This window comes from Solanum pennellii, chromosome 2, assembly GCF_001406875.1.
Source record: "Solanum pennellii chromosome 2, SPENNV200".
Classification (NCBI taxonomy): domain Eukaryota; kingdom Viridiplantae; phylum Streptophyta; class Magnoliopsida; order Solanales; family Solanaceae; genus Solanum; species Solanum pennellii.
The window spans coordinates 46,748,798-46,771,251 of record NC_028638.1 but is presented as its reverse complement, the minus strand read 5'-3'; the positions used below and the strand labels follow the sequence as shown (position 1 = coordinate 46,771,251).

The window sequence follows — 22,454 nt, the reverse complement described above, 5'->3', positions numbered from 1 at the left end:
TATATATATATAAAAGTGACAATAATCAGGCGGGTCATGATCGATATGTCTATCTGGCAATTGTATTATTTTTTATTTTTAGTGGTTCTTCCGTTTTAATTTGTTTGTGAAGCTTTATAATTTCTTAAATATTTAAAAATTGTGTAAAAAATATCATAAATCATGATAATTGCCAATTTAAACTATTTGTAAAAAAAACATATAAAAAAAGTGATTGATTCATAAAATTAATCTCCACGTGTGACAAAAAAATAGGATAAAAAATAACACGTATTGTTTAATTTGGAAACAACATAGAAAGTATTGTAAATTTCAATAATTAACAACATTTGATTGCTCTTGAAATTTTATTTTTGCTACATCATTGGGACAAGAGAAGTAACATATATTATTAAAAATTTATGTAAAAAATATTATAAATTATAAAATTGCAATAAACAAAAGAAGTAACATATAGTATGTAACTTAAAAACTACGTACTATACATTGGGACAAAAGAAGTAATATATATTATTTAAAAATTACATAAAAATATTATAAATTTTAGTAATTGACAACTCAAAATATTTAAAAATCATATTACAATTTTATTGACTATCTAAATTTTACCTATGTCTAGCACGACCATTTATGTCTAGTTTTAGATATTTGCCAAACAAGAAAGAAGTTATAATTGACTTGATTAAACCCAATATTTACCAAACAAAAGTTAAGCAGAAGTTGGATAATTAATTAAAAAAATATTTTTTTTCTCAAATGGATCCCATGTTTCTTGTTTGACCTTTCTCTTTTTTTATAAAAAATAAAAATAGTTATTTTTGTCGTTAGTGATCTAAACATCTTCTAATTAATGATGATTAATGATTCTCCACCTAGTTTTGAAAGCGTCATTGGCAAATGACAACTATGATTTGGGTTCAAGTTCAATCATTTGGACTTTTAAATTTATTTTTGAATTTAATTAACAAGTCTCATATTTAAACAGTTGATAGATAGACATAAAACTATAATCTCATTTTTGTGTAGCTAAGAAAAATATTTGTTCCAGTTGAGAATAGTAATTCCTTTTTTAAAAAAATAAAATAAAATAAATCACATTTGACTTTTACCCAATTCTGTCTTTATCAGTTCCCATAGCAACTTCAAAATTAAATATAATTTGGACTTCATCAAGATAATATCAATTTGTAGTAGTATAAAATGACAATCTGTACATATTTATTATATCAGACAAGACATATGATTATCCTGTTATTTTCGACTTAATTAGACACATAATTGTCCATGCTTGATAAATTTAAATGTTGATTGAAAAAGCTCAAGAGAAAGAAGAAAAAAAAAGAAATTGTATTATTTATAATTTTTTTCATGATTGATTGACAAAAAAATATAATTGATAGGAAAATAAGTTTAGTGAAAATTAAGAAAATAGTATTTCTATTAGAAGCTGAAAAAAAAATAAGTTTTATATGTGACATTTAAGTCTATTATCTTCTCGATCTCATATTGTATAAAGAATTTTTGCGTTCACACATGATAATCACGAAGGATGATATTAGAGGCATAGCTAATTTTCTGCCTACGAGTTCATCATAATTCAGTATCTTTAGTCTTCGATGCAAACTTGTATTCGTGTTTTTTAAAAAAATCACTTAATATATGCATTAAATAAATTATCAAGAACTCAATAATATTCTTTTTCCAAAAATATAAAATTTATCAACTCAAAATCCTAGCTTTGTTGTCTCTAAAGTGCGTTCTAAGGGAATGTCATGTGATTACTTGTTAATATCTACTTCCAGAATCAGGGGTATTCGAGCCTGCTGCGTACGATTAGCAAGCCTTGTGGCGGCAAAAGGCCACATAGTGAATAATTTGTTGGCTTAAACTTGCAATTTATAAATATCACACAAAAATAATTTTATTATTACTTCAAAACACCCATGTAATCATGAAATTATCACAATAAAAAATCGAGAAGTACTAAATAGCCTATAAATTTAAAAAATTATAATATTTTTTTATTTAAAATAAACTGATCTTTTTCTATTTTTAGTAAAAGATATTAAAACTAAAAAAACGAGTAAAAAATTCTCATTATTCAAATTCTGATCGAATTTTCTGATCAAAAAAATTTCTCCTAAAAAATTCTTTACGGCTTTCTCTTGGTGTAAAAGAATGACCAACAAAAGGTATAATAATTTTGACTTCCATACTGTTTGGATATTTGACAATCCCAAAGCTGTTACTTTAAGATATCTCAACCTGGTTCACAAAATTAGTGGGTCAAATATACAATTGGGCCTTCCAGTTTGATTTTCCCATGGACCTAAACAGAATCAAGTTGGGCTTGATATGTAAGAAGACCAACAATTGAATTGACAAAATAGCACCTTTCGTCCTATCCACTTAAAATTATATAAATATCGATCTTCTCCTATTAACTCTCTTTTGTCTTTTTCTATTTTTTGCTTTATAAAAATTAAATTATACAAATTACAATGTATAATTTGTGTTATATAAAGCAAGAGAATGATTTGATATACAATTGTCTTATTTCGATTTAATTGATATACAAATTCAAATTTTATGCAGATATACAAACACAATCATTGATACATAAATATAATAATTAAATATATACAATTATCTAACCGGTATACATATACAATTGCTATGCTTTTATAAAAGAGATAATTGTATAAAATGACAAACTAATAATATAAAATAAATATAGTAGCTACCCTTTAATTTATTTGTGTTCCATAGCAAACTGTCTGTCAGTCCCTCTCTCCCTTATATTCTCTCTCACTACTCTCCTCTCTCACTCGCTTATTCCTGTCGCTCGCCTCTCTCGCTTTATACAATAGAATTGTATAAATTGTTTTCTACTTGTATAAAGTGAGAGAATATTGTATAAACGCATGCAAATACATATATCTTCGTCCAATAAGCTTACAATTATACAATACAAGTATTTTTCTGCCCAAGTCTCTTTTGCCTCTCTCATTGTATACAAGTTCAAATTGTATATAATTTCTCTCTTTCTCGTTTTATACAATTCGATTAAATTGTTTATTCCCTGCACAAGTCTCTCTTCTGCCTTTCTCTCTTTCTCGTTTTATGCAAATTCAAATTGTATATAATTTCTCTCTTTCTCATTTTATATAATTCAATTCTGCCTTTCTCGCTTTTGAGTTTTATACAATTCATTTTTGTCTTTCTCGCTTTCTCGTTTTATACAATTCAAATTGTATATAATTTTTTTCTTTCTCGTTTTATACAATTCGCTTCGATTGTATATGTATAACGAATTACACATATGTATATTTACTATGGAACACAGTAATACAAACTTTGCTATAGTATACAAATATAAATTTTATGTTTGCTATATGTGAAAGTTGTCCTTTATAAAAACGAGGGCCTACCAACGATTTATACAAAATCTGACACTCTTGTCAACGATATATATAAATCTGATGTTCCATAGCAAACTATAACTATAACATACAAATATGATTTTTATGTTTGCTAAACCTAAAATTTTACTCTATATTGTATACACAAATTTTTTTAAGGAAAAGTAAAAAAAAAAAATTAATAAGAAAATAACATTTTTGAACCAAAAGTAGCCATATGGTAATTTTTTGACTAAAGTTTTGACTATATGAATATTTTTGGGTAAATTACGGAAAGCACATACTTTTAAGGTAAAATTATAATTTATTCCTTAAAAGTTTATAATTACAAAAATCCCTCAAAACGGATACAATAATATAAGCATTGATACATTAATCTAATGCGCGAGATACATTAATTTGATGTGCGAGATACACTAATATGATGCGCAGGATACACTAGTCTAATGCCCGAAGTACATTTTATACCTGATATAATCTAATGCGCGGGATACATTAATTTAATGAGCGAAAATGAAAAATTTTAAAATTTTTTAAAATTTATAAGAGATAATAATAATAAGTAAATTAAAAGGGGAGATTTCCGTAATTAATCTAATATTTTTTTGCCTAAATTAATGAATAGAGAATATTTTTACTAAATTTAACATAATTTATTGAAGTTAAGATAAAACAACTTTTTTATCATAGAAGTAAGTAAGTATTGTTTGTTAATTTAATGGTTACCTGTCTTATCACAAGCTCCCCCACTCAGCCCCAATTGAAAAACGTATCAGTGATTTTGGCTTCAACACTTATAACAGTGTAGTAGTTTTAATAGTAAAATGAAAAGCCGAATAAATTCCCACTAGCTGGAAAATTGGAATCTCCGTTCACATTCCTCCTCCCCCACTCAAACCCTAACCCCACACAGTCACCATAGTGATTCCTGTCGCCTTCAACTGGCAAAGACTTTTTTTTCGGCCAACCACTTCTCTCTCTAACCCTCTCTCTGCCTTTCTCTCACTATATACGTATACACATATAATTATATTATATATTAGGGTTTTTGGACCTTTTTGGTTTATTCAAATGAACAATCAACAACCACCTGTTGCTAAAGATACTGAAGTGGAGAAGGAGGAAGAGTCTTCTTCTGTGATTACCAATTCTCTAGAACCTTCTACTAATAAGGTTCACGAAAAACCGGATATCGTTATTGAAGACGACGACGACGACGATCATCCTGCTGCAATTGTGGCTATGGTGACGGAGAAGGAGGTCTCTTCTGTTGACGATGATCCCATGGATGAGGATGCTGTCAATCCTGCTGTCGTCTTTTGTATTAGGCTCAAACAACCTAGGTCAAATTTGCTTCATAAAATGAGTGTTCCTGAACTTTGCCGCAATTTCAGGTGATTTTTTAAAATTTGTTTTATGCTACATCTCAATTCTGGCTACATGAATTAGAAGAGGATATCAATATGTTTTTCCCTTATAACTAAGTAATGAAGTAAGGATATGATCGAATTTTAAAAAAAGCAGAAAAAGTGAGATTAGTCTGTTAGAGGTTTACTTAGTTATGCTGGAAGTGGAGAACTTGTTGGAACTTCGCAGTTTTAACTGTTGAGGCGGTGGAAGTCACTGAATTGAGTTCTAAAGTTGCAGTACGTTGAATTCACTGCCTCAAGTGATAGCTAGTTGCTGATCGAAGTGTTGACTTGTAAGTCCGACCATTTGCCTCGATCAATACTATTCGGGCATTCTGCTCCCAATATAAACATCACTAAAGTTTAACTTTCTAGATATATTATAAGGATTTGGCCCCTATAATTTGTTCATACATGCAGTAGTTCACCTATGCAAAATGAATTAGTCAAAAATATGTTATTTTTAATGAAGTTTCAGTGGAATAAGGAAGATATGAGAAGAAAAACAGAAACTGCAGTCTCATTATGGTCTTACAGAACGACAGAGGGTAAGTTCAACGTTTTTTTTAGTTTCAGTATTTTTGTTCCAAGAGTTATTTCATTTTCTGGATAGAGAGAGAATCATCCTGGTAAGTGTAGTTGCATGCTAGTCTGGGAAATTTCAAATTTGCTTTGCCATTGCGTCTTATGCCCTCAATGGGGTAATCATCTTCTTTTTTCTAAGCAGTTACATAAGACGATAGGTTAAGTGCCTTTAACAAGAGACCAGCGGGGTTTTCTATGTTAGAGACTGAAGTACTTCCTCATTTGTTCCTAAATCTTAATAGAGGAGTTAGTTTTTATCCATCCAGTGAAGGGAACTTAGAGAGATAGAGAGAATAAGACAGAAGTTTCTCTCTTTATCTTTATCCACAGGTATACTAAAACAAAAGTGTAGTTCCCCTTCAAAAGTTTTACAACTTGCAGAATAAAATAGTCTTAGTCTAAAACTGCTGCTTATAAACAATCTAGCACATCAAAGATATCTTCTGTCCTAGTTAATATATCTTGTTTACACCAAAAATAGAAAAGAGCTAAGCAGTCCATCTTGATCTTCTGTAAGCTATTCTGCCAATTTTCAAAACTCCTGTTGTTTCTCTCTTTCCAGATTGTCCACCAAATACATGCCGGGACAAGTTTCCATCTCTTCTCCTTGTCAGAAGCATTGCCATCTCTATTCCAGTTGCTCAGGACTCCTTTAATGCTCCCTGGTTTCACCCATCTGATCCCCTTTAGACAGATGCACATTCTCCATAATTGTTCTGGCCATGTACAATGCAAAAAAAGATGGTTAATTGTCTCAGCATGTTCTCCACATAAAGTACATCTAGAAGCCAACTGATAGCCTCTTTTCTTTAGATTTTCATGAGTCAAAACTGCTTCTTTTGTTAATAGCCACATGAAGCAGTTTACTCTGTAGGGTACTTTTGGTTTCCAGATGATCTTCCATGGCCATTCCATCTCCTGTCCAGCATTCTTGTTGAGTTCCTTATACCCTCTTTACTGAGAATTGACCTTTGGTATCATTTTGCCAAACTAATAAGTCCTTCTTATCAGTGAGGTTGCTGAAAGACCTTACTGAATCTTGAAATTCTGCCACTTAGTCAATCTCCCAATCCTGAAGGTTCCTCCTTTAGAACAAATTCCATCCTTGTCCAGTCCACATTGTAGCCACAGTGGCCTATTGATGTTGGCATAAAGTAAACAATTCAGGATGCAACTGTTTCATAGGGACAGATCCATTCCACTTATCCTCCCAGAAGGGTGTCTTTGACCCATCTCCCACTTCTACTTGGTTCTGTGATATAGCACTGGCCATAGATTCTGATTTCCCTCCATACAGTGCATTTATATGGTGTACTTATCATTTTAGTCATCCACGCAACTTCCATGCCATATTTTGATGACCTCTTTCCAGAGCATGTCTTCTTCATTTGCAAACTTCCACAATCACTTCATCATTAGTCTCTGGTTTTGATTCCTCAGATTTCTTATGCCTAGGCCTCCTATGTTTTTACTCATCATCAGGTCTTTCCATTTAACAGGAAAAAAAGTAATCATTCTCAAAAAAAAAAAGAAGATGAAACTTCTTCTTAACTTCATTGCCTTGCCATAAAGAAATTTCTTCTAAGAGCATCAATGCTCTTAGATACATTGGCAGGCATAGGGAAGACTGACATCACATAAGAGGGTAATGCATCCATCACACTGTAAAATCACTGTTAATTAAAGTCGATCTTCCTCCCAAGGACAAGTACTGGCTCTTCCAGTTAATGAGTCTCTTTTCACATTTCTCATGTACCCCATTCCATATGCCTCTGGACTTGCTTTTAGCTCCCAAAGGCATACCTAGGTAAGTAGTTGGAAGCTCCCCAACCTTGCCTCAAGCACACCATTGATAGGATAGATGAAGTTTTTCCCCCAGTTAATGTGGAGACTAGATACAGCTTCAAAAATGACAAAAATGACCCTCAAAATCAGTATTTGTTTTGTCTCAGCTCTACAAAATACCAATGTGTCATCTGCATATTATAGATGAGTTATCTCCAAACTAGAAAGTTCTCCTGCTTGGAACCCCTTGATCCACCCCTTTCACTTTGCTGTATTAATGAGGTTACTCATTCCTTCCATAGCTAAGATGAATAAAAATGGGGAAAGAGGACCCTTTATCTCAGGCCTCGCTTGGAAGGGAAAAAGCCAGTGGGTACTCTATTACAAGTATAGAGAACCTGACAGTGCCGATACAATGTTTTATCCATCTTATCCACCTGGCCCCAAAACCCATACTTCCCAACATTTGTATAAGAAAGTCCAAGTTTAAGAAGTCATAAGCTTTTTGTATGTCCAGCTTGCATACAATTCCTGGCTTATCACTCCTTTGTCTGGTCTCTATGCATTCATTAGCTATAAAAACGACCTCCATAATTTGTCTGCCCTTGATAAAAGCCATCTGATGCTTATCCACCAGGCTATGTATCACCCTCTTGAGTCTCTCTACTAGAAGCTTTGAAGATTCCTTGTATAACATTCATGTGCACATCCACTGTATAGATGTTTAAAACATACTTTTTGTCAAGATAATCTTCCAGACATGTCTGATTTTTCTTTTTGATAAAGATTCCAACCTGTCTAAAATTGTGTAGCAACCTATCAATTTCAAATAAGAACTCTCATCTCCTGGATGTTCATTATGGAATGAGTGTTTTGGCATAGAAGTTCTTTTTTGAAAGCATCCAAGGGTATGACCTAGTGGTCAATGAAGTGGTTGAGAGCCATGAGATCTCAGTGGAGACAAAAAAACTAGGTGATTCTTCCCATATATCTTAGTCTTGGTGGACAGAGTTACGTGGTACTTGCTGCTGGTGGGAAGTGAAAGGCATCCCATGGAATTAGTTGAGATGCGTGAAAACTAGCCTGAACAGCACGGTTATAAAAAAATAGTTCTCTTTTGAAAATTTCCGACTCCTATGCTGTGACTATGCTTTGCTATGATCTGTAGAGTGTAGACTGTTCTTGACTCAAAGAACATGGAAAGGAAATCTCCTTTCATGATCTATCACACGTTTATTAGTATGTATATATCCTTGAAATCACTATCAAACATGTATAAATCCTTGGTTTCACAATCAAGAACATGCTTTTGATGTTATTTCTCTCTCTCTCTCTCTCTCTCTCTCTCCTTGTTCCTCTGGCAGTTGCTTTCATCTCAAATGGATAGATATATTGTCTTTTGTTCTGAGTTGCTTTTTTGAAATGTTTTTTTAGTGCTGTTGCTTGGTGTGGAAAGCTAAATGCAATAGCTTGTGCGTCTGAAACATGTGCAAGGATTCCAAGGTTAGAGCCTCGATTTCCATCATTGTAAAATACTTCAGCACTCTGTACATTACTGCACATGGATATTATTACTGTCCAGTGTTTCTGCTAATTCGATGTGGTCAAATTCTCTAGATATCACTTTTTATCTTTCGCTCTACTGTTTTATTCTTATTACTTCTACCTTTTTGTAGTTCAAATGCAAATCCACCTTTCTGGATCCCTATACATATCGTCATCCCAGAGCGACCAACTGAGTGCACTGTGTTCAATGTTATAGCAGGTATTGTAGAATGACTTGACAGTTGCCATGGATTTATCTTCTTTTTGCAAACATGTTTAGAACCTAACAAACGAGGCCCTCTCCTTTAGGTCCAGCAGTTGTTTATGCATGAGATTTTCTGTTTCCTCCTCTGATTTTCTTGCACATAGAAGGAAAATCCGAGATATTTGTGAAATGGTGAACAAATGAAAACTGAACAGATGGTGCAATGCAAAGCAGTGGATAAACAACTCTTCATGGAGGAGCAATTAATTAAGTTCTCAACTTTTTGAGTAATATGTGACGGACCTTCAGTGTATTAAAGAATTCTTAATGTTTGTTATGACATTTTATTTTTCCGACCATCATCTATGGGATGCTAGATTGCTAATCAGTGTTTGTACTAAAATATCTTGGAGTTCCCATATTGAAGTGACAATTTGAATTGTCTAATTATCATAAATATTTGGTGAGATTGCATCTGGACAAAATGATCCTTCTAGTTTGCACGCAAAGCCCGAATCAAGCTTCGACCTTCTAGCATAATATAAAGAACTATTTATTGAAATTGGAGTTGATTAATTTTTACGTGATTGCAGTGGATTAGAAAATAGTTCGAGTAGCTTAAAAACACTTTTACATGATTGCAGTGGATTATAGAATAGTTCGAGTAGCTTAAAAACACCCTTGAAGCCCACCTTTGTCTTTAGAAACAGCCGAACATCTTTTCAAGAGGACTTAGTTTGTTTTGATTTCAAATGCGTAAGAGTGCTTTTTTCCTTTTTAGATAACTAAATGGGCCGTAAAGCTCTGGTCCATTGTGTTGTTGTTGCACTGAACTGAATTTTGTCCGAAGAGATGCTCACTTTTAACTCTTGTGCATGATTGATTACCGCCAGGTGGTTTATTTTGATATTTCATCTTTTACATTTTACATTCTACAGACTCCCCTCGTGATTCCGTCCAATTCATTGAATGGTCTCCAACTTCGTGTCCGCGTGCACTACTCATAGCTAACTTTCATGGGAGAATAACAATCTGGACTCAGCCTTCACAAGTAAGCTGTTTTTTCTGGAGTTTATACTATAGTGCATTTTGTTTTCCTTTTCACTTTTTGTTTCATGTATTTTTGGTTACTTGCACGTTCTTGGTGAGGGGTTTCTAACCTTTTCCATGTCACATCTGCTAGCCAGTATCTTGATTGAGTGTTGGTTTTTCTCATATGTTACAAATTCAAGATTAGTTCTGCCTTGTTGCTTCAAAAACTATTCTTACTTACTGCACTTAAGGGTGTGGTCTAATGGTCAATGAAGTGGGGTCTAATGGTCAATGAAGTGAGTTGGTCGTAGACTCAAATTCCAACAAAGAACACTAGGTGATTTCTTCCCATCTGTCCAAGTCTTGGTGAATAGCTGGTGAGAGGTAGGAGGTACCCCGTGGATAGAGTTACCCAGTTCCTGGTCCTGACACCACACTTTTTTTTAAAAGAACTATTCTTACTTAAAATGTATGCTTGGTACACAGGGTTCAGCTAATCTGGTACGAGATGCTAGTTGTTGGCAGCGAGATTACGAATGGCATCAAGATATTGCAGTTGTTACAAAGTGGTTATCAGGAGTTTCTCCGGTATGTAATTGTTATGGTTTTGTGAAACTTGCATAATTCGATCGGTTCATTTCTTGATTCTTTTATACCTAAGTTTAGTATAGGTGGCTTTCAACAAGAACGGGCGGTTCCGCTAAGTCAACATTTGAGGAGAAATTCCTTTCGCAGCAACCGCAATCTCCAGGCAGGTTCCTTGTTTTTCGCTCTTTATTTTGAATATATGTTCCATCAAATGAGTAGTTATTTGGTACCTATGTTAAGTGATTCAAAATATATTTCTGGTGCATATCAAAGCAATATTATCATAGGTGAAAAATGAAAAAGCGTCCAGATTTGTTGGGCTTTAAGCACATAGAGAAAGTAAAGCAGTCTTCAATGGAAAAATGCGCAACTGAAGAAGAATAAAAGAAAATATATATGTAATCCAAGAATAATAACTACAATCACTGACAACAATCATGTGGATGAATAATTGGTAAAATTATAATCATATGAAATAGTTATTTTTTAGTATTGCTCTCTTTAGTAGTCCATAGATGGTGGGACACATCCTTAGCATCTTAGTGCCTGAACATTTATTGTAGGCTTACGAGTCATTGATTGTATCAAAACTTAAAACTGAGCCTGTTATTAACTTATACATGGCCTGTTATGATGTGGAGAGGAAGCGAAAAGGGATGTGGAAGATGGAATAGGAGAAAGATGATGTGAACCTGTTACTCCAGCATGAAAATTGGTTGATGGACTTTATTTTCAAGATGGTATGATCCTAATCATAAGAACTTGTAAGTTCAAAAGGCTTGACACTTAACTAGACTTAATATTATAAATTGACCCTTAAAATGGAGAGCTCGAGCATGCTCAACTAGGTATGCCAAATTTTGCAAGAACAGGTGCAATGGTATGGTAATCCATCTTCTTTTAAAGAATAAATCAAAACAGAAATCTGGTTTTTTAACTAAATAAACACTTTAAAGGAATAGGAAGCTTCAAAATAGACTACTACTGAAATGCTGGTTTTAAATCTGGAAAAGAAGTAATGATGAGAACAAATGCTGCGTAAGTTTAATGTAGACTGGTGTAGTTAATCCTTCTGATGAGACATACCGTATTGATGAGCCGTCATCTTCTTTCGGTCGTAAATTTACCAAGTCCAAACACAACAAATTTCTTACCTATCCAAGTATAATTGCCAACCTCAACAAGGGGACTGACCTTAGAGAGGCAGAAAAATACTGGGATTTATGACCAAATATGCAGCAATCAAAACTGCACAACGAAGGTTTGCAGAAAAGATGAATAACTAAGTGAGTGATGGGACCACCTGGAGAAAGGAATGGTAGTGAAGGTCAGCCAAGGGGTTCAGAAGGTTGGTGACGCAGTGACAGGAGGGGTTAGGACTTCCTTAGTTTTCAATGTCACAGCATTAGGGGAATGCAGTGTTGAGAACATAGGAGAAGTGAGCATTTTAAAGTTAAGATAGCCACCAACTTATGGAACATGTTTTTTTGCATCCTTGGTGTGTGCTAGGTAAATCCACAGACTACTAAAGGGCTTCTAGACAGCTGGAAGGAGATAGGACGGAGACACTCTCCTGAAGACTGGTTGAGCTATTCCAGCTTGCATTTGGTGGACCTTATGGAAAGAAAGAAATGCTAGATGTTTTGAGGATAAGAGCAACAACATGGAGAAGATTAGAATGAATAGCCTTAGACTTTTGTATATTTGGTGTAAAAAGGATATGAGGGGGGATATAGAACTTTTTGTTGATTTCATTGGCAATTTGTAATCTCTCTAGGGGTACGCTTTTGATATGCACTGATGAGATTGTAAGTGAACTATGCCCATCATTTTCTGTGGATGATACTTTTGTGAATACATAGTTACCCTTGTCTCAAAAAAAACCTTGGAATTTGTAGGGTATCATATGAATTATGAAAAGCAATATTTATGTTTATTCTAGCCTCGATATGCAATTTATATGTAAAAAAAACCTTGAACTTAGTCTGCTTTGCTGCTCTAGTCACGAGCTTGCTTCAGTTCAACTTAGGTGAGCCTTGCGAAGCCTAAAATGAAGTGAAGTTGAATAGCTTGTGAACTGTCCCAGTTTACTTCAGCCGTTCTGCGCAAGTTTGTATCAAATTGCAGGTTGATGCTATCTAAATCCGTCGAAAATGATAATTTTTTCGTTTCACCAACAATTGCATCAGCTGCTGTTTTGTTGCTGATCTTGCTACTTTTGCCATCATGTGTCCACAGTGTTCTTTTCTCCTCTTCAAAACAATTGAAAAATTCCTTAACTAATTTTACTGTAATTTTGACTGCAGCTGGATGGCCAAATTTTCTGTGTGTATGCTCTGTCTTCTCATCAGGGTCTGTTCAGCTCCACTGGTCTCAATGGCCACCTAATCAGAATGGTGCACCATCAAAGTGGTTTTGCACAAGCAAAGGGCTATTGGGAGCGGGGCCTAGTGGCATCATGGCTGCTGATGCTATCATAACAGACTCTGGAGCAATGCATGTTGCTGGAGTTCCCATTGTCAATCCATCAACTGTTGTCGTCTGGGAGGTAGCACCTGGCCCTGGTAATGGATTTCAAGCAACTCCGAAGACAAGTGTAAGCAATGGGGTTCCAGCATCACTTAATCCACCTTCTTGGGATGGATATGCCCCTTTAGCTGCATATTTGCTTAGCTCGCAGGATTATTTATTACAAGAGGCTAAGCAAGGCAAAAAGCTAACGGAACAACATTACAGTGACATGGTCACGCTTCATTGCTCGCCAGTTTCCAACTTTTCTGCATATGTTAGTCCTGAAGCTGCTGCTCAATCCACAGCTACCACAACATGGGGTTCTGGTGTTACTGCAGTTGCTTTTGACCCGACCCGTGGTGGTTCTGTGATAGCTGTTGTGATTGTTGAGGGTAGGGATATGGACCTAATGTCCCTTTTTGTCCTTCAAATTTGTCTAGTGAAGATGGGTTTCCCTTCTCTGGTTTTCTTTCTGGCACCAACTTTTTACAAATTTATATTTGTTTTTGTAGGACAATACATGTCGCCTTATGATCCTGATGAAGGCCCTTCAATCACAGGATGGAGGGTTCAACGCTGGGAATCATCTGTGGAGGATGTTGTCCTCCACCAGATATTTGGAAATCCCACGTCCAGCTTTGGTGGCCAGGCACCAAAACAGACAGTATGGGTGAGTAAAGTAATTAAATGTATCCCAGCTGGAAATGATTTTAAGAGACCCCAAGCTGTGGGAGCCGGACCAGTTCCTTTTGGAAAAAACATGGCTGACTCTGGTGTTGAGATGGGAAAGAGGGTTAGTTTTGATCCCTTTGATCTTCCAAGTGATGTTAGAACCCTTGCTCGTATTGTGTATTCTGCTCATGGTGGTGAGATAGCTGTCGCTTTTCTACGAGGTGGAGTCCATGTATTCTCAGGTCCAAGCTTCACCCCTGTTGATAACTACCATATTGATGTTGGATCTGCCATTGCTTCTCCGGCCTTCTCTTCGACGAGTTGCTGCTCAGCTTCTGTTTGGCATGATACCACCAGAGATTGTACAATATTAAAGATTATTCGAGTTCTTCCTCCTGCTGTTCCTAGTAATCAGGTGAAAGCCAATTCTGCGAATTGGGAACGTGCAATTGCTGAGAGGTACATGAATATTAAAGCACCTTAGCATGTCCAGTGATGCATTTCAATCTGACTGTTATTACATCTAGTTAGAATAGTATTTTTTTTTTGAAACTGGTAACATACATCTAGTTAGAATAGTATTGATTTATGATATTAAACCATCTTCCCAGAGCTGACATGTTTTTCTTTTTATTGGAAGATTTTGGTGGAGTCTTTTGGTTGGAGTTGATTGGTGGGATGCTGTGGGATGCACACAAAGTGCTGCTGAGGATGGTATTGGTAAGAGCTTTGGTCTGTTGGCAGCTTTAGAATTTAACTGCTGGAATGGATTTGGAAAGTACTTCAAACTTGATGTATGATCAAGAGCTAAAATAGATTTAGGGACCTTGATATCTAGCTTGGAGTTGGTGAAGAGGATGAAATATAAATAGGTTAACTATGGATATGATGCCGGAAACAGACCAATTTTATATCACCCTTCAATGTGAATTAGCAAAAGCGATGTCTCCTTCCATACTATGGATACCAAAAATTCATTATCTGGATTTGAATGAGTCTATGACAGGATTTATGATTGTTTGCTATTTGATGTGTTAATAGGAATCCTGACTAAAGAGTTTTGAAATAAAAAATTTCATTCCTGTTCTACTTGTGAGGTAATCAGTAATCAGTCTCTGTACTGATCACCAGGTTCAAGTAATGTGCCCCCCAGCTTTTGCAATATATGGATTCTAAAGAATTGAAATGTCATATCTTCAATTTAGAGTTGCATACATGTTCCTATTATAGCACTAATTTTTTTGCGTAATCGTTGGTCATTCTGCTGCAAAATCTTTACTTGGGTTTCATGGACTGCAAAATAAAATTTTATAGCAGTTTTAGTTTGTTGAAATTCTTGTGTCATTTGGAGGGTATTACCGGTCCTTGGATGCTTGCTTTCCTTGTTTTTCGTCTCTTCTGCTTTGATTCTGAATAATTGAAGACAGCTATTCCACTTCCATGACATCCTCAGCTGTGCCTTTTTTTTGTTTGCTCTTCCGAAAGTCCTCCATCTTCTCAAAGTTTATCAAGCTGAGTGGCTTTATGGATGCTCATTAATTGGCTTCCAGCAAAAAATTTGTGCTAATGATGCTTATGAATATAGTGGATATGTTACCTTCTCAAATAAGAGAGGAGGGGTTGCTCATTGGTGTTTGAAGAGATTGTGCTTCAGTCTAATATAATGTCTCGCCTTGTTCTGCTCAAGGCCCTTGTTCAACTTTGAGCTTTCTTTTGGCCTTGCTTTTTGTCTTGATTGAGGATGTGATGTTAAAAATCAGTTGATCTCTGGCCTTTTTCTGTTTGAGTAATTTTGACTTCATGATGCTGGGTGGATCAGACCTGTTCATGAAGAATCTGGCAATCACTAATGTGTGTTTTTAATGCAGTCGCTTTGAACAGTGTCATTGCTGTACTGGATGCAGATTTCCATTCCCTCCCTTCAACTCAGCATAGACAGCAGTATGGACCGGTGTGTTTCTTTTATTTAATTCCAACTTCAAGCCTATCATTTGCATATGAGGAAACTATCATCCTGGTGTATCATTGAAGTACATGTTGTAAATACTGACCAGTACAGTTTTAGTACTGACTTCTGAGGAATAGACAAAGTTACCAATTTCACAAAAAAATATATATATCATCCTGGTGTATTAAATTGGATGGAGACTTATGACAATATAGCAATTACGTGAAGATATCGAATGTTGCATTTCACATTCCGCTCATCTTTTTTTTGCTTTGCTTTCTCTATATGAGTTTTGCTCTTGCATGATATCAGTCTGACTTCACTTGCTCAGGATGGAGAATTCATCTCTGTTGGGGTGGGGGTGGGGTGTGTATTAGGCTTTGGAGAAGATAATGGAGCAGTGTATGGATTACACGTTTAATTATTTTCCATCTTGAGAGCATGAGGATCATATTTAAGTTAACATATGAATTACAACACTTCCTCTATTACGATAGTTGGCAATGTAACTATTTTTTGTTTCTCTCGATCATATACTAGTCTAATAGTGTGTTGTTTGGAAGATTGTGTCTTTGTGTGTGTGTCATGTATGTATTTATCAGATATCGAATCATGTTTTTCTATCATTCAATCTGTGTGTTTGGAAGATTGTGTCTTTGTGTGTGTGTCATGTATGTATTTATCAGATATCGAATCATGTTTTTCTATCATTCAATCTGTGCATACATACATACATACAAGTAGTTCTTGAATTTTAAAACTGTTTGTTTATTTCATGATTTCATCAAAGTTCATTCTCAGGAATGTATGATGAGTTCTACTTCTTGGATATCGTTGAGTGTTGATATATCTCATCCGTGTAATGCAGAGTCTAGACAGGATAAAATGCAGGCTTCTAGAAGGTACAAATGCTCAAGAAGTCCGGGCAATGGTGCTTGACATGCAAGCAAGATTGTTGCTAGATATGCTTGGCAAGGGAATCGAATCAGCTTTAACAAACCCATCAGCATTGGTTCCGGAGCCATGGCAAGCTTCTAGCGAGACACTGTTTGGTATTGATCCTGAGGCGATGGCTGTTGAACCATCACTTGTGCCAAGTATCCAGGTATTTTCTTACACTTGTCCGATGTACCTTCTCCACCCACTGGTTTCCCGCAATTTGATAGATGTCTTGGTGATCATCACCTTTCTGTATGTGTAACCAAAGACGTCTATTTCTGCGTTCAGTGTTTGAGTTTCTCAAGTATTGGGATGATTTAATTCAGGCATATGTAGATGCGATACTGGATCTGGCGTCTCATTTCATCACACGCTTACGGCGCTATGCAAGTTTTTGCCGTACATTGGCTAGTCATGCTGTTACTGCAGGTACAGGTGGGAGTAGGAGTATGGTGACTAGTCCTACTCAAAGTGCTTCATCTCCTGCCACTTCCCAGGGTTAGTTTGTTTGCTTCTCTCTGTTATGTGCTGTTAAGGTATATCCCTTCCTGGATCCAAGAATCCACGTCTCCTCTCTGAGCTAAACCAGGGGCCTCTTCTTTTCAGGTGCTCAGGGTGGTACTGCAAGTTCTGCTGGGAGCACTCAGATGCAAGCTTGGGTACAAGGAGCTATAGCAAAAATTAGCAGTACTGCCGACAGTGTTCCTAGTTCAGCCCCAAACCCCATCACTGGTCCTTCTACATTTATGCCCATAAGTATCAACACTGGCACTTTCCCTGGAACTCCGGCTGTTAGGCTTATAGGGGACTGCCATTTTCTTCATCGGCTATGTCAACTTCTGCATTTCTGTTTTTTCTTCCGTGGAACACAATTACCGCGTTTTATGGGGGCTGCTCAAAGGAATGCTGATTCTTCAATGCAAAAACCTCAGCCCGGTATTCCAGGCAAAACAGAAGATTCCAACTCTGGTGCAAAACCAACGCTAGGCGGTCAGGTTGGAACAGGAGCAAAGGGGTCTGAAGAAGGTCCATCTAAACGGTCTAGGATTGGTTCTGGAAATGCTGGTCAAGGATACACATATGAGGAGGTAAACTTTATAAACTATTAATTTACCAGTTGCTCTTGTTTCTCCTTGTACTGTTCTTTGTTTTGGATTGCTATACTTTTACTCCATTTTAGAATAATTCTCAATTTCCATGTATCACCAAATTGGTGGTTTCAGAATAGCCGGAGACTCCTAGTGGTATCCAAGTCTCAGAATTTGGTGCATTATGAGGGGCGGCAGACTGATGAAACCAAGATATGTTCCTCACTGTTGAAAACAAAAGAATTGCCTAGGTTTCTATTTGAAGTCACCCAAAAGTATGGCAAAAAAACCCTCTTTCTCAGCTGCCTGGATACTTCCAGAAGCTATTTTTTTTCTTTGGCTGCACGGGTGAGGCCAACTACATGGGTCAGCTACGTGGCCTACTCAGATTTTTCCCTTTCCTCTTTTAACCAATTTTTCTTCAACTTTTGGTCTTCATGTCCAATTTTATCAAGTATTGGAAGCTATTCTAATCCTTATTCTCTTCAAAGGCTCCCAAAAATGGAATTATGTCATCCAAACCATTATTAGTCCATTAATCTTGCAAATGGGAATGAATTTATCATTAAAAGGTAGCATAAGTTGGCAAAAATGTCAACTTATCGCTGTCCAATGAATTGCACCAAGGAGTGGAAGAAACTTTCAATCAATGAAAGCAGATTCAAACTTAAACACCAGTATATGCTGTGTAATGAGATTGCGAAGTTCACTTTCAAATCAGATTTGGAAAATTCATGGGAAAGAAATTCTTGAAGTTGGTTGGTTACGTGTTATGAGACAGCCAGGCTGTCCAGATGGGGAAGTCTCTGTCAAACAGGATCTTTTATATTCTCTAGATGGATTCTTCCACTGTTCTGTCGAGCTGGTTGGAAACTTATTCTTGTTATGATATAGCAAGCAGGCTGATTATTCAGGTGAGGAGGTCCATGTTAGCTCTAAATGTATTATTCAATTGTCCTGTCTGAGAGATAAATGGACAAGAATAAATAACCATTATGGTTCAGCAGCAGATACGAATTATCAGAATGAAAATATTTGAGAAACTTTTAGTGATTTTATCAGTTCATGAAGAGGAAAGAGCTAGTTCTCGATATTGAGTTAAGAAGCCAAAAGTAACTGGCTAAGAATCTGAACAAGAAATCTTGAGCTATCTAAGTCATGAAAGCAACAACATGGGCAAGCTAGAAAATGATGAGAGCTCAAGAATGAATTAAATTTTTTTTGTCCCTTTACTTTATCTCTTTCTCTGATTTTCGATTGGTTGTGTAGTGAATGAGAATCTTTTTATCAGTTTGGTTGATCATGACAACTCAATTTTAATTGCTAATGTAAGTATCTTACTTTGAGAAGTTTTGAATCAACAAGAAATTGAGCTCTTCCTTGTAGTCTTGTACTGTTATCTAATAATTGATATTTAGGCATTTTTTTTCTAGATTGTTGGTTATTGTCGAGGAATTATGAAATGGCTCATCGGTATGCATACTTATCGTCGAAGTTGTTGATTAGTCAAGGCCATACGTTTTGTGGATGTAAAGTTTCATATTGATGAAAGGAAGCCCTTGTGAGAAAGTAAAAAAATAATTGTTTTAGAAGGTAATGAAGTAGTGAAACGTGGATTTGGATGGCTATTGATAGTTGGAAAGATGGCAGTGTTTCACCCTGTGGATAGAATATTGATTAATTTGATATTTTATTGCAGGTGAAGGTCCTTTTTCTTATTCTGATGGATCTTTGTCGCCGGACTGCTGGTTTGGTACATCCGCTGCCAGTTTCTCAGGTTGGGAGCAACAACATTCAGGTCCGCCTTCATTATATTGATGGGAACTATACTGTATTGCCGGAAGTAGTTGAAGCTTCCCTGGGACCTCACATGCAGGTAGTTCACTTGAAGCTCCTTCCTAACATTCATAAACCTCATATCGGGCCATCCTTTTTCAATTATGTGCACTACAAGAAAATAAGATGTGAAAGAAAAATGTTTGTCGGGTGGGCGGAGTTCAGCTGTTTATATTTGTATAGCTCATTGGGCCACTTTTGGTACTTCAAATCTCCTTGACAGGAAAAAGAACAGCAAACAACTTGAAAAAGACAACTCATGTAGGGATGGGTAGAAATCCCCATAATTCTTAGACACTTATCTCAATCCCCTTTCTTGCAGAATATGCCTAGGCCTAGAGGTGCGGATGCTGCCGGGCTGCTATTGCGTGAGTTAGAACTCCATCCACCTGCTGAGGAATGGCACAGGAGAAATATGTTTGGTGGACCTTGGTCTGATCCAGAAGATATGGATGACAATTCTAAGCTTAGCCCATCAAGGGATTTGACACAGTACAGCTCATTAGAAAACTGTGATGTATATTATGGAGCTCATGGTTTGTGGCCTAGGAAACGCAGGATGTCTGAAAGAGATGCTGCTTTTGGGCTGAATACTTCAGTGGGGCTGGGTGCATATCTTGGTATAATGGGATCTCGACGAGATGTTGTGACAGCTGTTTGGAAGACTGGGCTTGAAGGGGTTTGGTACAAGGTTTGTCTGACTTTTGGATCTCTATTTATCCCTTGATTCAATTTTTGCTTTTATTCATTTTCTATGGCATCTCTTTGCATGAAGGCATAATGTTATAATTAAGCAAGTTGGATTGTGTATTGGAGAGAGATAACTAGGTCGGTGTCCCTAACGTGTGAACAACAGAAGTCAATCCTAACGTTTATTATGCACAAATTTAACTTGGATAAAGTCAACATATTTTTCTTGTTGAAATTATAACAAGATATTATTTGAAATTGCTTTAATTCCTTCGTCTAAAAGCCTCAATGATCAATGTTTGTTTTGGTGTTGTGGTATTTTAGTTTCCCATATGTCTATGTATGCTATGACTTTCACTTCATTTCCAGAAAATGTCTAGGGAAATTTGCTCTCTTCATTCTGCATTTGAGTTGGGAGGTATTTTTATGTCATAAATGTTATATTTGCTACCTGTGTTGCACAAAAGTTTATTTATGATTTCCAAATGTTAAATCTTTTTATGGTGAGTGATTTTTAAATGCTAGGTTTATTAAGATCAAAAGGTTTTATTGTTCATTAAACAAATGATAATTGTTATATTTCAGTTTTCTACCCTCTATGTATGACACTCACATGTATACAATCTAGTATTAGATTTTCATAGGTGCATATGTTTAATGCTGCAGAGGTCAACTTGTATGTTGGTGTTGAACCTACTTAATGTTGATCAGTTAATGGAAGTTAGTGTGTAGGCCACATCATGTGTTGTTTTGCTGATAGGTCCTTGGCTTTTCCGATGAAATAGTCAGTCAATCACTGTATTGTAACATCTGCCCAATGATATATTTTGGGAAAAGCAAAACAAAGAAAGCTTCACTCGAACCCTATTCTTCGTCCAGATTTAGTTTTAATTGCACTTGGCATTACTTTCAATATACTTATTTTTTTTTTCTATTTAAGAGCAGATGGTTTGTAAACATAGTCTTATTCCTATAACTTACGTTGCTGCAATGTCGATACTTCATTGATATAGAGTAGCACAACAGGAAATTTTTGTCATAGTTTCAGTTTAGTTCTCAACTTACAGTGTTGACTTCTATTGCAGTGCATAAGATGTTTGAGACAGACTTCAGCTTTTGCTTCACCAGGTGGCAACCCTTCTGCCAATCAACATGAGAAGGAAGTATGGTGGATCAGCCGGTGGGCATGTGGCTGTCCCATGTGTGGTGGGACTTGGGTTAGAGTTGTATAGAGCATTGGAAGAGTGGGCATGTGGCTGTCCCATGTGTGGTGGGAGTTGGGTTAGAGTTGTATAGAGCATTGGAATAGTTCACTAACAGTGGTTCTTCCAACTTCTGTGAACAGAAATGGTTCAGCACATGGAGACAAACACCTTGGACTCTGCCAGCTTATTGTGGATTTGTCACTCTGGTCATGTACTATACCTTAAAGATCAGTGTGACTAGTGAGGCTGGTCCTGAAGTTGGGTAATTGGTATATTGTCTGATCTTACTTCACTGGTATACGGAGAGAAGTTTCGGGAAGAAGTCAAGATGATTGAAAACCAGTTTTCTGGAAATGGTCATCAAATTTAGGAACTAAGAAAAAATCCACTCACTTGGACCAAGTTCTTTTGTCCAATGGGTTGAATATATTAGGTTATCTTCTTAAACCAGAGTTTTTCTGGGGTTGTAGCTGTGTATAATAATGACACACCTGTTATTTGTATGAGGGCAATCCATTTGCTCCAAGTAGACGTCAAGTAATCAGATTTGCTTCTGAAATGTCTCTCTCACCCTCCCTGTTATTTCTGGTGACTATGGTTGCTGCGGTAGTTGTTGGTCTTAATAAATGAGTGGCAGGGTGTGTGGGTTGCCTTGGCTTGTTTTGCGTTGAAGGTCCTATACAAGTGTTTCTCTGTCCTCCTCCTGGTTATACTTGTGCCAAATTGTGTAGAGTCGACTAGCTCAGATATTGCAATAGTTTCTGGTTCAGTTTCTTAGACCGTGTCTCCTTATGCTTGATTTCTTTGTGCGCTATTCTCTTGAGTTTTCCTCGGCGAGTAAAACCGATTCTATCTATTTATTAGTAAAATTCCAAGTGCCATTGGGTGGAATTTTTGCAAGAAAAAGGTGGGGAAGCGTTTTACTTATCTGTTTGAAACGTTATTGATGCATGAATTGTGAATAATCCAGATGGTATGAATGATGACTGGATTT

General features: G+C 36.2%; 1 protein-coding gene across 8 annotated transcripts; it reads left to right on the top strand.

The window, feature by feature from the left end:
* The first annotated feature begins 4,240 nt into the window (after positions 1-4,240).
* Positions 4,241-22,237, top strand: LOC107011156 (mediator of RNA polymerase II transcription subunit 16). Of its 8 annotated transcripts, none has more exons than XM_015210533.2 (17): positions 4,678-4,816; positions 5,310-5,379; positions 8,636-8,704; positions 8,878-8,966; positions 9,890-10,002; positions 10,470-10,571; positions 10,650-10,734; positions 12,878-13,474; positions 13,595-14,213; positions 14,395-14,474; positions 15,623-15,705; positions 16,571-16,807; positions 16,968-17,139; positions 17,248-17,729; positions 19,429-19,605; positions 19,888-20,256; positions 21,341-22,237. In XM_015210533.2, exons 2-17 carry the CDS (start codon positions 5,357-5,359, stop codon positions 21,485-21,487), a joined length of 3,444 nt encoding a protein of 1,147 aa, XP_015066019.1. In that variant the 5' UTR covers positions 4,678-4,816; positions 5,310-5,356; the 3' UTR covers positions 21,488-22,237. The 8 variants fall into 8 exon arrangements, 6 of the variants coding, with proteins under 6 accessions (XP_015066016.1, XP_027770529.1, XP_015066019.1 ...); XM_015210532.2 differs by having other exon boundaries at positions 4,679-4,816; positions 5,304-5,379; XM_027914727.1 differs by lacking the exon at positions 4,678-4,816 and adding an exon at positions 4,894-5,124 and having other exon boundaries at positions 5,304-5,379.
* The last annotated feature ends 217 nt before the right edge of the window (positions 22,238-22,454 follow it).

Excerpts from the sequence above, each read along its gene's own strand:
- LOC107011156 (XM_015210530.2), top strand. The coding sequence starts at position 4,494 with ATGAACAATCAACAACCACCTGTTGCTAAAGATACTGAAGTGGAGAAG. Across the intron at positions 14,475-15,622 it reads TGCTGCTGAGGATGGTATTG|TCGCTTTGAACAGTGTCATT; the intron begins GTAAGAGCTTTG and ends TTTTTAATGCAG. Across the intron at positions 16,808-16,967 it reads CACTTGTGCCAAGTATCCAG|GCATATGTAGATGCGATACT; the intron begins GTATTTTCTTAC and ends GATTTAATTCAG.